This window comes from Lissotriton vulgaris, unplaced genomic scaffold, assembly GCF_964263255.1.
Source record: "Lissotriton vulgaris unplaced genomic scaffold, aLisVul1.2 SCAFFOLD_1057, whole genome shotgun sequence".
Classification (NCBI taxonomy): domain Eukaryota; kingdom Metazoa; phylum Chordata; class Amphibia; order Caudata; family Salamandridae; genus Lissotriton; species Lissotriton vulgaris.
Window position 1 is genome coordinate 155,195 of NW_028250023.1, and position 14,857 is coordinate 170,051.

The window sequence follows — 14,857 nt, forward strand, 5'->3', positions numbered from 1 at the left end:
TATGCGCTTCGCAACGGAGTTTGCGCACTCGATGTTATTACACTAAATGCACGTAGCCTACAGGGAACACTGGTCATTAGGCATTTTTACTATAAGCCCTCGCTAAGTTACAACATTCCAGTAAAACATACTTTGGGGTAAGCAGGACATAAGATTGTTACAGTGAAAATGGATCCATCTTGTTTGTATTAATTGGTGTTGTAGAAACGTTCGTTTTGATTGAAGTTCCTGGCATAAACTGTGCAGTGCTAGGGTTCAGTTTAGTATGTATTATTTGGTGCCGTTGCATATGTGACTTTGGCGTAAAGCTCTTCTCACACCCAGTGCAGTGATAAGGCCTCTTTCCTGTGTGTGCACTTTGATGCCATACATGGCCTTTCTTTCTGAGAAAAGCGCTTGGAAGACACTTTGCAGTGATAAGGTTTCTCTCCTGTGTGTTTGTTGTTACGAGACTTGAACTTTGATTTAAGCTCTCATGTGTGTACGCTTTGATGCCGTACAAGCCCTCCGTTCTGGGAAAAGCGCTTTGAACACACAGTGCAATGATAAGGTCTCTCTCCGGTGTGTATTAGTTGGTGCGTTCGTAGATTTGCATTTTGATTGAAGCTCTTCTCGCACACAGTGCAGCGAAAAGGCTTTTCTCCTCTGTGTGTTCCTTGATGATGTACAAGGTCTCTCTTATTAGCAAAGTGCTTGGAACACACAGTGCATCGATGAGGTCTCTCTCCGGTGTGTGTTCTTTGATGCAGTACAAGGGTCGACTTACGAGAAAAGCACTTCTCACACACAGTGCAATGATGAAGTCTCTCTCCTGTGTGTACACGTTGATGCCGTATGAGGTCTCCCTTTTGAGAAAAGCGCTTTGAACACACAGTGCAGTGATAAGGTCTCTCTCCGGTGTGTATTAGTTCGTGCTTTAGTAGATTTCCCTTTTGACTGAAGCTCTTCTCACACATGGTGCAGCGAAAAGGCTTTTCTCCTGTGTGTATGCGTTGATGCTGAAGAAGAATTTTCTTTTGAGTGAAGCTCTTGGCACATACAGAGCAGTGATAAGGCCTCTCTCCTGTGTGTGCGCTTTGATTAGGCCTCTCTCCTGTGTGTACGCTTTTATGAGGCCTCTCTCCTGTGTGTACGGTTTGATGGGGCCTCTCTCCTGTGTGTACGCTTTGATGAGGCCTCTCTCCTGTGTGTACACTTTGATGAGGCCTCTCTCCTGTGTGTACGCTTTGATGAGGCCTCTCTCCTGTGTGTACACTTTGATGAGGCCTCTCTCCTGTGTGTACGCTTTGATTAGGCCTCTCTCCTGTGTGTACGCTTTGATGGGGCCTCTCTCCTGTGTGTACGCTTTGATGAGGCCTCTCTCCTGTGTGTACGCTTTGATGAGGTCTCTCTCCTGTGTGTACGCTTTGATGAGGCCTCTCTCCTGTGTGTACGCTTTGATGAGGCCTCTCTCCTGTGTGTACCCTTTGATGAGGCCTCTCTCCTGTGTGTACCTTTGATGAGGCCTCAGTGTCCCCTTTGATGAGGCCTCTCTCCTGTGTGTACGCTTTGATGAGGCCTCTCTCCTGTGTGTACGCTTTGATGAGGCCTCTCTCCTGTGTGTACGCTTTGATGAGGCCTCTCTCCTGTGTGTACGCTTTGATGAGGCCTCTCTCGTGTGTGTACGCTTTGATGAGGCCTCTCTCCTGTGTGTACGCTTTGATGAGGCCTCTCTCCTGTGTGTACGCTTTGATGAGGCCTCTCTCCTGTGTGTACACTTTGATTAGGCCTCTCTCCTGTGTGTACCTTTGATGAGGCCTCAGTGTCCCCTTTGATGAGGCCTCTCTCCTGTGTGTACGCTTTGATGAGGCCTCTCTCCTGTGTGTACGCTTTGATGAGGCCTCTCTCCCGTGTGTACGCTTTGATGAGGCCTCTCTCCTGTGTGTACGCTTTGATGAGGCCTCTCTCGTGTGTGTACGCTTTGATGAGGCCTCTCTCCTGTGTGTACGCTTTGATGAGGCCTCTCTCCTGTGTTTACGCTTTGATGAGGCCTCTCTCGTGTATGTACGCTTTGATGAGGGCTCTCTCCTGTGTGTACCTTTGATGAGGCCTCAGTGTCCCCTTTGATGAGGCCTCTCTCCTGTGTGTACGCTTGATGGGGCCTCTCTCCTGTGTGTACGCTTTGATGGGGCCTCTCTCCTGTGTGTACGCTTTAATGAGGCCTCTCTCCCGTGTGTACGCTTTGATGAGGCCTCTCTCCTGTGTGTACGCTTTGATGGGGCCTCTCTCCTGTGTGTACGCTTTGATGGGGCCTCTTTCCTGTGTGTACGCTTTAATGAGGCCTCTCTCCCGTGTGTACGCTTTGATGAGGCCTCTCTCCCGTGTGTACGCTTTGATGAGGCCTCTCTCCCGTGTGTACGCTTTGATGAGGCCTCTCTCCTGTGTGTACGCTTTGATGAGGCCTCTCTCCTGTGTGTACACTTTGATGAGGCCTCTCTCCTGTGTGTACGCTTTGATGAGGCCTCTCTCGTGTGTGTACGCTTTAATGAGGCCTCTCTCCTGTGTGTACGCTTTGATGAGGCCTCTCTCCTGTGTGTACGCTTTGAAGAGGCCTCTCTTGTGTGTTTACGCTTTGATGAGGCCTCTCTCCTGTGTGTACGCTTTGATGAGGCCTCTCTCCTGTGTGTACGCTTTGATGAGGCCTCTCTCCTGTGTGTACGCTTTGATGAGGCCTCTCTCCTGTGTTTACGCTTTGATGAGGCCTCTCTTCTGTGTGTACGCTTTGATGAGGCCTCTCTCCTGTGTGTACGCTTTGATGAGGCCTCTCTCCTGCGCGTGCGCTTTGATGCTGTACAAGAGATCTCTTATCAGCAAAGCACTTGGAACACAGAGTGCAGTGATAAGGCCGCTCTCCTGTGTGAGTTCTTTGATGCAGTACAAGGTTTGCCTTCCAAGAAAAGGTTTTGGAACACACTGTGCAGTGATAAGGCTTCTCTCCTGTGTGTGTTCTTTGATGCAGTACAAGGTTTGCCTTCCAAGAAAAGGTTTTGGAACACACAGTGCAATGATAAGGCCTCTCTCCTGTGTGTACGCTTTGATGCTGTACAAGAGATCTCTTATCAGCAAAGCGCTTGGAACACAGAGTGCAGTGATAAGGCCGCTCTCCTGTGTGAGTTTTTCGATGCAGTACAAGGTTTGCCTTCCAAGAAAAGGTTTTGGAACACACAGTGCACTGATAAGGCCTCTCTCCTGTGTGTACATTTTGATGCTGTACAAGACATCTCTTATCAGCAAAGCGCTTGGGACACACAGTGCAGTGATAAGGTTTCTCCCCTGTGTGTTTTCTATGGTGCTGTAGTAGATTTCCCTTTTGATTGAAGCTCTTCTCACACATGGTGCAGTGAAAAGGCTTTTCTCCTGTGTGTATGCGTTGATGCTCATGAAGAATTTTCTTTTGAGTGAAGCTCTTGGCACATACAGAACAGTGATAAGGCCTCCCTCCACTGTGTGTTCTTTGATGATGTACAAGGCTTCCCTTATAAGCAAAGCGCTTTGAACACTCATTGCAGTGATAAAGCTTCTCTCCTGTGTGTACACTTTGATGTCGTACAAGGCTATTCTTATGAGCAAAGGGCTTGGAACACACTGTGCAGTGATACTGCCTCTCTCTAGTGTGTGTTCTTTGATGCTGTAAAAAAGTTGCCTTTTGAGTGAAACACTTTTTACATGTTTCGCAGGGATATGGCCTTTGGCTGGTGTGTCCTTTTTTGTGCCTCACAAGAAGTGTCTCATTGATAAATTCTTTGTCACACACATTACAAGCAAAGCGTCTCTCCTTCATGTGCATTCTGCTATACAACACATGGAGTGGAGTATAATGGACATAAGGTGTGGATATTCTTAAAAAGGTTGATGTGTGTGTGTGTCTGTTTTGTATTTCCAAAACACTTGCAGGTATAATCCTATGTGTTGTTCATCCCACTAAAATCTAACTTTGCAGTTGCATTTAGGAAGCAAACTGTGTTGTTAAATGAAACATACAGGAAAATTATTTTAGGTAGAATGAAGTCCCGCATGAACCAGGAAGAGGTAGACGAAGGGTTCCTGCTGTTCAGGCGTCGGCAGTGCAGTGACTCGTAATAATGATAATTTTATCTGAACATGGTTCTGAGAGATCGATTCTCCTTCCAAAGCATACAGCCCTCCATCAGTGCTAGCAGTGACGCCTAGCTCAGGTTTATGCATATTTGTGGAAAGACCAGGATCCCATGAGCTCAGGTGCAAGCAAAGATAATGACCTATTTGACTGTTGTTGGGCTGCTAATATACAGTAATTTACAGGGTCAAAGGCCCCCTCACAGTCCTGGGCTCGGTGCCACTGCACCTGCTGCACCAATGGTAAAGTGCACAGAAGCATCAGGAGTCAGCAAGCACCAGCAGGAGTGTGTGATGAATGGATCAAGAACAGCAGAAGCATCTGCCGTCCGCTGGGAAAACACGAATATTGACTTCAAACAAAATATTATCTCCAAACCTAAGGCTGAAAGAGACATCTTCAATCATGAGGAGCACAAATAAGTGATTAATTTGTTTTTTTAAAACCCTAAGTGCCGGTGCTCATTCCACCGCTGTTGCTGCACACGTGCAAACCTGGCGCTGCACCATTAGTTTAGTGCCCTATTGGCTAGTTCTCCTGCTGGGGGAGTAAATCATTAGGTGCCTCTTGTACAAAGTATTTTTGCAGTCGGAAACGTCCAACCGCAAAAATGCTTTTACAAATGTACCGAATACAAATTGTGGTTTGGCAACACGCTACCTACTCGCAATTAGTGTGTGCGATTGGTATTTAAAAGGGGCGTGTTTACGGCATTTCTTCCGATCTGAATGCGACTGTATCAAGGTCAAAATTTACTGACTCCCTGAAGGAGGTGGTAACCCATTTGCAAATAGGTACGGGTCCTTTGAAGAATGGATAACAAATATTTTTAAGAGCAGGCGGCTGTCCCACAGATCCTACTGTCTACTCTTAAAAAAAATGAAAGGAAAAGCTTATTTTTTTTCTTTTTAAATGCATCCCATTATCCTTTAAAGGAAAATGGGATGCATTAAAAAAAAAAACAGACTGCTTTATTAAAAACCAATCATAGACATGGTGGTCTGCTGACCTCAGCAGGCTGCCATCTCTGTGATGTGTGTGATTCCTAATGGGCCTCAAATTGCGACCTCCCTCACTAATATGCATGAAGTAGGTCTATTTGTCACTTGCTAGCAATCGCTAATGAAACTCAAAAGAGTTTCATACATTAGGAATTCCGATTTCCAAATTGCGACTCATAGAGAATGGCAAATAGGAAAGTTGGTATTCCTGATGCTAGTACATCCTGCCCTAAGTCTTGTTGTATTTTGCATTCTTCGAATGAGGAAAGCAAAAAAGGGCTGGGATAAAAAAAGAAATTAAAAAATCAGTCTGGACACAGTACTTACTCCTTATAAGAGGTAAATCAAGTTATACCTGGTGGCACTCATAGATACAGGGCTGCTCAGTGGGTTCACTGCTTTCCAGTTGGTTGCGGCAGAACTCTTCACTACTGTGCACTGTAGAGCTTACAAAGCGACACAAAAATAAATGTGCGCCCTATAGGAGGGGATCTGAAATGCACAGAATGCTGACACAAACCCATTGCAATGCAAGATACAGCAGGATTTATTTAGGAAAAGATGTCTACATACATCAGCAATAACCACAGTTCAACTATTAACTCTTAAACATATGTGATGAAAGGTATGATGGGAAGGGAAAAGAGCCCTCGTTTTCTTCTGCAGCTCCAACTTTAATCAATTCAGAAAAGGGGGTGGTGATGAACAGAGTGTCTGAATTAAGCAGACCACTCTTACCCAGTCCAAAGATCAGGGCTTGATCCATCACCGTTATTTAGCTCACTGCACCATCTCAGCTCAGAACCTGGCTATATGCAAATTAGTCTGTCCCTGGCCCAGTGCATCATGGGAACAGGGCAGACCAAACTACCAAGCCAATTCTTCACCGGAAAGGAGACAAGCTTCCGGGGACCGGTTTCTGGCATTTCAGCCGTCGTCGGCCCGGCTTGCTTGAATCCAACGTTAATCAGGCACCACAAAGAGCGAGCAGCACCTGGGCTGAAGATGGAAGCAAGTCCGTTCCACGAGGCGAGTACCTCTGTGCGCTGCAGAGGGGCTACGGGCTTCGATATGTTGGGACTTTGGCATCTGTGAATAGGGGTCTGTGCTGAGAGCCCAGCTGTGAGCTAAAAGTTGTTGTGATGTGTAAGTAGTAGTTTAGTGTATGTTTTATAAGACGGCGTGAGAGCGTTGCGGCTGTGCCCTCATGTAATGGCGTGAGAGAGGTGGTAAATGAATCCTATATTCGGATGGTACAATAGAATCAACTAGCAGTGGGAAACGTTCAGGACATTTATAAAGAAATAACACAAGGATGTGATTGGTTACCGATCATATCCCCTTACATTCCTGTATGGCTGCTCGCAATCACGCTTCACAGGGGACCAAAGATGCAATTACCGAGCCCAGGTCTAGGCCGGGAAAATGACTCATCTGAATGATACTGCCTCACTGGGGGCATATATGCCTTAGCATGCTTGCGGCAGGGTCAGAAATGACTTCTCTAAATACGTTTAGCACAGGCATACCATTATGCACCGAGTGCTTGATTTTTGAACACTTTTAGCTGGGACTTAAACATCAGTATGCCACACATCATGCCCTTCAGTACCGAACAATGCTAATTAGTGCATGGACTTTTAAAATAAATTAATCTGAAAGGGAGGGACCACGCCCGGCATGCAAAGAAGAAAGATGCTGCACAACTTGTGAACCTGGGCACCCGATACCTGCAGTTTAAGAGGGACGCTGCAACGTTCTCCCCTCTTCCACCGAGGTATGTTGCTAGGCCCAAGATCTGCTCTCTGTGCTCCTTCACGCAAGAGATCTTTTTTCCACGCTGCTCACTTTTGAAAAGCAAGAGCTGTAAATGTTGCCTCAGTGATGTGTGAAGTGTATGCGCTTCGCAACGGAGTTTGCGCACTCGATGTTATTACACTAAATGCACGTAGCCTACAGGGAACACTGGTCATTAGGCATTTTTACTATAAGCCCTCGCTAAGTTACAACATTCCAGTAAAACATACTTTGGGGTAAGCAGGACATAAGATTGTTACAGTGAAAATGGATCCATCTTGTTTGTATTAATTGGTGTTGTAGAAACGTTCGTTTTGATTGAAGTTCCTGGCATAAACTGTGCAGTGCTAGGGTTCAGTTTAGTATGTATTATTTGGTGCCGTTGCATATGTGACTTTGGCGTAAAGCTCTTCTCACACCCAGTGCAGTGATAAGGCCTCTTTCCTGTGTGTGCACTTTGATGCCATACATGGCCTTTCTTTCTGAGAAAAGCGCTTGGAAGACACTTTGCAGTGATAAGGTTTCTCTCCTGTGTGTTTGTTGTTACGAGACTTGAACTTTGATTTAAGCTCTCATGTGTGTACGCTTTGATGCCGTACAAGCCCTCCGTTCTGGGAAAAGCGCTTTGAACACACAGTGCAATGATAAGGTCTCTCTCCGGTGTGTATTAGTTGGTGCGTTCGTAGATTTGCATTTTGATTGAAGCTCTTCTCGCACACAGTGCAGCGAAAAGGCTTTTCTCCTCTGTGTGTTCCTTGATGATGTACAAGGTCTCTCTTATTAGCAAAGTGCTTGGAACACACAGTGCATTGATGAGGTCTCTCTCCGGTGTGTGTTCTTTGATGCAGTACAAGGGTCGACTTACGAGAAAAGCACTTCTCACACACAGTGCAATGATGAAGTCTCTCTCCTGTGTGTACACGTTGATGCCGTATGAGGTCTCCCTTTTGAGAAAAGCGCTTTGAACACACAGTGCAGTGATAAGGTCTCTCTCCGGTGTGTATTAGTTCGTGCTTTAGTAGATTTCCCTTTTGACTGAAGCTCTTCTCACACATGGTGCAGCGAAAAGGCTTTTCTCCTGTGTGTATGCGTTGATGCTGAAGAAGAATTTTCTTTTGAGTGAAGCTCTTGGCACATACAGAGCAGTGATAAGGCCTCTCTCCTGTGTGTGCGCTTTGATGAGGCCTCTCTCCTGTGTGTACGCTTTGATGAGGCCTCTCTCCTGTGTGTACGGTTTGATGGGGCCTCTCTCCTGTGTGTACGCTTTGATGAGGCCTCTCTCCTGTGTGTACACTTTGATGAGGCCTCTCTCCTGTGTGTACGCTTTGATGAGGCCTCTCTCCTGTGTGTACACTTTGATGAGGCCTCTCTCCTGTGTGTATGCTTTGATGAGGCCTCTCTCCTGTGTGTACGCTTTGATTAGGCCTCTCTCCTGTGTGTACGCTTTGATGGGGCCTCTCTCCTGTGTGTACGCTTTGATGAGGCCTCTCTCCTGTGTGTACGCTTTGATGAGGTCTCTCTCCTGTGTGTACGCTTTGATGAGGCCTCTCTCCTGTGTGTACGCTTTGATGAGGCCTCTCTCCTGTGTGTACCCTTTGATGAGGCCTCTCTCCTGTGTGTACCTTTGATGAGGCCTCAGTGTCCCCTTTGATGAGGCCTCTCTCCTGTGTGTACGCTTTGATGAGGCCTCTCTCCTGTGTGTACGCTTTGATGAGGCCTCTCTCCTGTGTATACGCTTTGATGAGGCCTCTCTCTTGTGTGTACGCTTTGATGAGGCCTCTCTCCCGTGTGTACGCTTTGATGAGGCCTCTCTCCCGTGTGTACGCTTTGATGAGGCCTCTCTCCCGTGTGTACGCTTTGATGAGGCCTCTCTCCTGTGTGTACGCTTTGATGAGGCCTCTCTCGTGTGTGTACGCTTTGATGAGGCCTCTCTCCTGTGTGTACGCTTTGATGAGGCCTCTCTCCTGTGTTTACGCTTTGATGAGGCCTCTCTCGTGTATGTACGCTTTGATGAGGGCTCTCTCCTGTGTGTACCTTTGATGAGGCCTCAGTGTCCCCTTTGATGAGGCCTCTCTCCTGTGTGTACGCTTTGATGGGGCCTCTCTCCTGTGTGTACGCTTTGATGGGGCCTCTCTCCTGTGTGTACGCTTTAATGAGGCCTCTCTCCCGTGTGTACGCTTTGATGAGGACTCTCTCCTGTGTGTACGCTTTGATGGGGCCTCTCTCCTGTGTGTACGCTTTGATGGGGCCTCTCTCCTGTGTGTACGCTTTATTGAGGCCTCTCTCCCGTGTGTACGCTTTGATGAGGCCTCTCTCCCGTGTGTACGCTTTGATGAGGCCTCTCTCCTGTGTGTACGCTTTGATGAGGCCTCTCTCCTGTGTGTACGCTTTGATGAGGCCTCTCTCCTGTGTGTACACTTTGATGAGGCCTCTCTCCTGTGTGTACGCTTTGATGAGGCCTCTCTCGTGTGTGTACGCTTTAATGAGGCCTCTCTCCTGTGTGTACGCTTTGATGAGGCCTCTCTCCTGTGTGTACGCTTTGAAGAGGCCTCTCTTGTGTGTTTACGCTTTAATGAAGCCTCTCTCCTGTGTGTACGCTTTGATGAGGCCTCTCTCCTGTGTGTACGCTTTGATGAGGCCTCTCTCCTGTGTGTACGCTTTGATGAGGCCTCTCTCCTGTGTTTACGCTTTGATGAGGCCTCTCTTCTGTGTGTACGCTTTGATGAGGCCTCTCTCCTGTGTGTACGCTTTGATGAGGCCTCTCTCCTGCGCGTACGCTTTGATGCTGTACAAGAGATCTCTTATCAGCAAAGCACTTGGAACACAGAGTGCAGTGATAAGGCCGCTCTCCTGTGTGAGTTCTTTGATGCAGTACAAGGTTTGCCTTCCAAGAAAAGGTTTTGGAACACACAGTGCAATGATAAGGCCTCTCTCCTGTGTGTACGCTTTGATGCTGTACAAGAGATCTCTTATCAGCAAAGCGCTTGGAACACAGAGTGCAGTGATAAGGCCGCTCTCCTGTGTGAGTTTTTCGATGCAGTACAAGGTTTGCCTTCCAAGAAAAGGTTTTGGAACACACAGTGCACTGATAAGGCCTCTCTCCTGTGTGTACATTTTGATGCTGTACAAGACATCTCTTATCAGCAAAGCGCTTGGGACACACAGTGCAGTGATAAGGTTTCTCCCCTGTGTGTTTTCTTTGGTGCTGTCGTAGATTTCCCTTATGATTGAAGCTCTTCTCACACATGGTGCAGTGAAAAGGCTTTTCTCCTGTGTGTATGCGTTGATGCTCATGAAGAATTTTCTTTTGAGTGAAGCTCTTGGCACATACAGAACAGTGATAAGGCCTCTCTCCACTGTGTGTTCTTTGATGATGTACAAGGCTTCCCTTATAAGCAAAGCGCTTTGAACACTCATTGCAGTGATAAAGCTTCTCTCCTGTGTGTACACTTTGATGTCGTACAAGGCTATTCTTATGAGCAAAGGGCTTGGAACACACTGTGCAGTGATACTGCCTCTCTCCAGTGTGTGTTCTTTGATGCTGTAAAAAAGTTGCCTTTTGAGTGAAACACTTTTTACATGTTTCGCAGGGATATGGCCTTTGGCTGGTGTGTCCTTTTTTGTGCCTCACAAGAAGTGTCTCATTGATAAATTCTTTGTCACACACATTACAAGCAAAGCGTCTCTCCTTCATGTGCATTCTGCGCCGTTTCTTTAAGTAGATATTTTGAGTAAAATTCATCTTTCCTCCGGAACCTTTATGGCTTTCTTTCCCATTCATACTTTCTAGATGTGATTGTTGTTCTGCAAAATAGAAAAAACATTGAACATTACATGAAGAAAATATTTCTTGAAAAAGCTGCATTGATATAATATGGAGAAGTGAACAGTTACATTCAGGGAAAAAAATGTTTGTTCTAGGAAAAAGAGTCACACTTCCCTTTGAGATACAAATGGTGGCTAGTCCTCCTATACAAAGTGCGTTGACCTGGTCCTGCAGCAGGAGTATGCTGGGAAATAAAGTGATTCACAAGACCCACTGTTCAACATGGGGTTTCTGGTTGGCTAGGGTAGGTGTAGGAAGGTAGATACCTGACTATGGTTACCCCCAACTTTTTTGCCTGGTGTTTTGCTGGTTTTCCGACTTAGTTGACCTGGGGCCCTGCCAATCAGGACCCCAGGCCTACTGCTCTCTCTCTAAAATGGATTCCATGTACCCTAGGTACATTTCCAATTGGCACTGGGCCACCTTATCAGACCCTGTAACTCAGGGCATCGGTGTACCCAGAGCCTACCAGGGGCTGAAGCATGTATTATGCCACCCCTGGATGGCCATCTAAATCTGACACAACTGGCTGCACGACAGCTGGGGCAACGTGGCGTACTCGCCCGTTGCTTTAGGTATAGTATCCCTATATCTAACCCTAAAATGGACACCCGAGTTCCTATCAGTCACTCCTATGGCAGGCCTTAGACAATCCTGAAGGCAGAGTGCGTGGAATCGTGTGAATTGGGCTCTGGCACGAGCCGGGCCCGGTTGCAGCTTGCGGAACCAAGACCCAATGGCTGTTCCATGATAACGCGTACCATATCGGTAACTTCGGTATCGCGTTATCAAGACATGTCGAGTAAGGTGTCATACGAATCGGGATACTGACCCCTCACCAATACTGGCGACGAGGTTAGCATTCCACCCTTCTAGAGGGACACGACATGTACGTAACTGTGAACCCAGGTTAAAGTTAACTGAAGCCTCAGCTCCACAAAATGGATGCTGCCACCACAGACACTAGTCTGACCTCCTGCTGCTGGGAGTCCTTCCAGCGAGGAGAGCTTGGACAAAGGGTTTCCTGTCCGGGGCGGTGCTCGCACCATCCCAGACAGGGTTTTGTGTATTCTGGGTAGGTAGGGCTTACAAGAAGGTGACTGCGGAGTGGCACCCCGGTGCTCACTACGCATCTGCCGGTTAGAACCAGTTCCAGGGGCACGCAGCCCCTGACCTGGGGAAAGTCCGGCAGGGGAGAGGGGTGTAACTACCCCCCTTCCTGGTCCCACCCCTAGGGCAGGACCTAGTCATGTACCCACCCCTTTCTTTAGGTAAAGGCCGGAGCGGGGACCCTTCCAAATTAGATCATCTTTGAATCAAGAATACTTTCTACGAAAGGACTTTGAGACTCTTCTTAAGATTTCTCCCTTGTGGCTAAGGAGTAGTCACCCTGCATCCGCAGGCACCATCTAAGAACTCTGCGGTTTGCTGCAAGTCCTTCCTCAGGAATCCGACTGCCCAGCTCGACGAGAACCGGCTTCCCTGGCACCTCTGACCTCTACCCACATCGTCAGCTCAGCTGAGATCTGTGGGTGCGACGAGACCTCGAGGGACCGGCCATCATCAAAACCTGCACGCTTTCTTAACCAGCACGACCACCGAAGGAATCCTCTGGTGAGTGCTCTGGGGTCCGAGAAGCCCCGACCCTGAGCAGCTCCAGCACCGAAGTGCAGCCTCCCAGCATCTCCACGATCTGCGTGGGGCCCTTCTGCTTCGCTGGTCAGTCCGTTGTCCGATCACTAACCGCTGGCTTGTGACTCTTTGATGACGAACGACAACCACCATTGCTGGTCTGGTTGCTCCAGACTGGCCTTTGCTCCCTTCTGCGAAAGGAGCACCCGGACCCTCCTGGTCCACTCAAGATGCCATTTTATGCCCACCACGTGGCCCTGAAATCTGCCAAGGCTTGTTGCCCCAATCCTGGGCCCAGCGACGCCGACAGCATCAACCTTCGTGGGACAGCTCGCACCTCCATCCTGGTCGCTGACAACGCCTCCTGGTCCATGAGACTGCAGAGCCTAGCGTCGCCCACTCACCTGGTCGAGGTGACGATCATCCGGTGCCCTCCTGGTACCCTATGACTACTGGCTAGTAGTACGAACTTGGTCCCCTCTGCTTTCAGGTATCATCGATCTCTGATCCAGGCTTGGATCTCTACGAACTATTCTCCACTGGTCGCCGGCCAGCAACTCCTTCCTTCCGGCTCCTGGCTCGTCAGCGAAGACCCCCGACGCCTGTAAGACTTGTGCAGCCGCAGCCCTCGTGGCTAGGTAACTTCGGCATTTCGGTGCCTGCATAGCCTCCTTACTTAAGGGTTCTGAGTCCCTCGCTTCCGACTTGCCTTATCGGGTCCGCCCGAGACCACTAAACTTTACGTGACCTCGGGCACTTGTTTTGATTGTGCACTTGAAGTATTTTCCTAAGAGTTTTGTTCTGTGCTTAGTACCCTGTCCTCATAAAGAGTCCAGGGCTGTTGTGATTCTAATAAATACACTGTTTATTTTCATAACACTTGTGTGGTGTCCTTTCACTGGGTGTTCATGGGGTATGTGATGGTATAACAGCTGGCTTAACACGCCCTCTAGAGTTTAGCCCGAAGACTGCTCGTATCCACGCTACTAGGATAGCTGGTCTAAGGTTGACTTACAACCAATCACCATAAGGGTCGTTTGGACCGATGCATAGTGGTCGCTAGAATAGTGAACACTGCATATCGGGCCAACTTCTCACATTGGTGAGCAGCGGTTGGGATTTGAGCTTGCTGTTGTTTCGCGTATCCTAAGAATATCTTGTGAAAGATCGCATAAGTACTCCAGGTACATATAACTTAGCTTAGAATACTCTGAGTTCTACTGAACCAGCTGTTGTAGCTCCTCAAGGCGTAGCACACCTTGGCTACAACTCTTAGCAAGGGATCAGTAGGTAAACATATAGTGTAGGTAGGTGCATCACTTACACCACACTAGAAGCAGCATGTCCGACAAAGGAGGAAACTCTGAGTCTCCCCTTGTGTCAGTCGACCTTCCACAGGTCACGTCCAGATATGCTGCACTTAGCTTCCAAGAGATGCAACAGCTCTGTACATCTCGGAAGCTAAAACAGGGTTCAAACCCTACAACTCCGTTTCTGATTGGTCTCTTGGAGACTTATGATGCTAGGAGGGCTGGTAACACAGACCCTTCTCATCCAGATGGGAACATGCCTCCCCTAGAGGGAACCACAGGTGACCCTGACCTTATCCATCTCTCTGCAGAAGGTGAAGAGGAGGATGAGGATCTAGAGCCATCTGAGGATGAGGCAGACAAAGGTCCAGAAGTAGTTAGTCAGCTAACTAGGGACAACTTAAGCAGGCATGAGAATGGTACTAGGAGACCCCTGGGGCCCCTCTCAGGCCAGCTTAACATTGGGAATGGACGAGTTAGGTCTCTATCAAGAGGCTCTAACAGATCCATTCGAACCAATGGCTCTCAGGCCTCTGCTCAGAGGAGGATGACATCCCCCCAGAGGAGAGCATATGAAGCCAAAGAAAGGGAAGTCAATCTGAGGATTGAAAGGGAAGAACTTGCCCTGGCCAAAGAGAGACTTGCCTTTGCTAGAGAGCAAGAATTGAGTGGGACACATCCCACTGGTGGCAGCATTCCCCCAAGGGAAAACAGGAGTTTAGACACTAGACACCTGAGTAAGATAGTGCCCCCCTTTAAACAAGGGGATGATATCCACAAATGGATTACTGCTTTGGAGAGGGCCTGCACTGTACAGTGTGTCCCCCAGAGTCAGTGGGCAGCTATCTTGTGGCTCTCCTTTGAAGGTAAAGGTAGAGATAAGCTCCTCACTACTAGACCTGAGGATGCTAACAATTACCAAGTCCTGAAGAATACACTGGTTGAAGGGTTTGGTTTAACCACTGAACAGTATAGGTTGATGTTCAGAGACACCCAGAAAACTCAGTCTCAGGATTGGACTGACTTTGTTGATTGTGCCACTAAGGCTTTTGAAGGCTGGCTACTGGGAAGTAAGGTTACTGATTTTAAAGGATTGTACAATCTAATTATGAGAGAGCAAATCTTAAGTAATTGTCAGAACCAGTTATTACACCAA

The 14,857-nt window shown here is 47.9% G+C and overlaps 1 protein-coding gene across 1 annotated transcript in view; it reads right to left on the minus strand.

Annotated features, from left to right (window-relative positions):
- LOC147663417 (uncharacterized) overlaps positions 1–14,857 on the minus strand; it is a 455,662-nt gene that overhangs the window by 114,612 nt on the left and 326,193 nt on the right. The window contains exons 6-8 of the mRNA XM_086950472.1: positions 10,150–10,737; positions 9,725–9,897; positions 2,759–3,178 (exon numbers count right to left, since the gene is read on the minus strand). Of these exons, the coding sequence (XP_086806598.1) occupies positions 2,759–3,178; positions 9,725–9,897; positions 10,150–10,737 (1,181 nt within the window). The remainder of the gene's footprint in view (positions 1–2,758; positions 3,179–9,724; positions 9,898–10,149; positions 10,738–14,857) is intronic.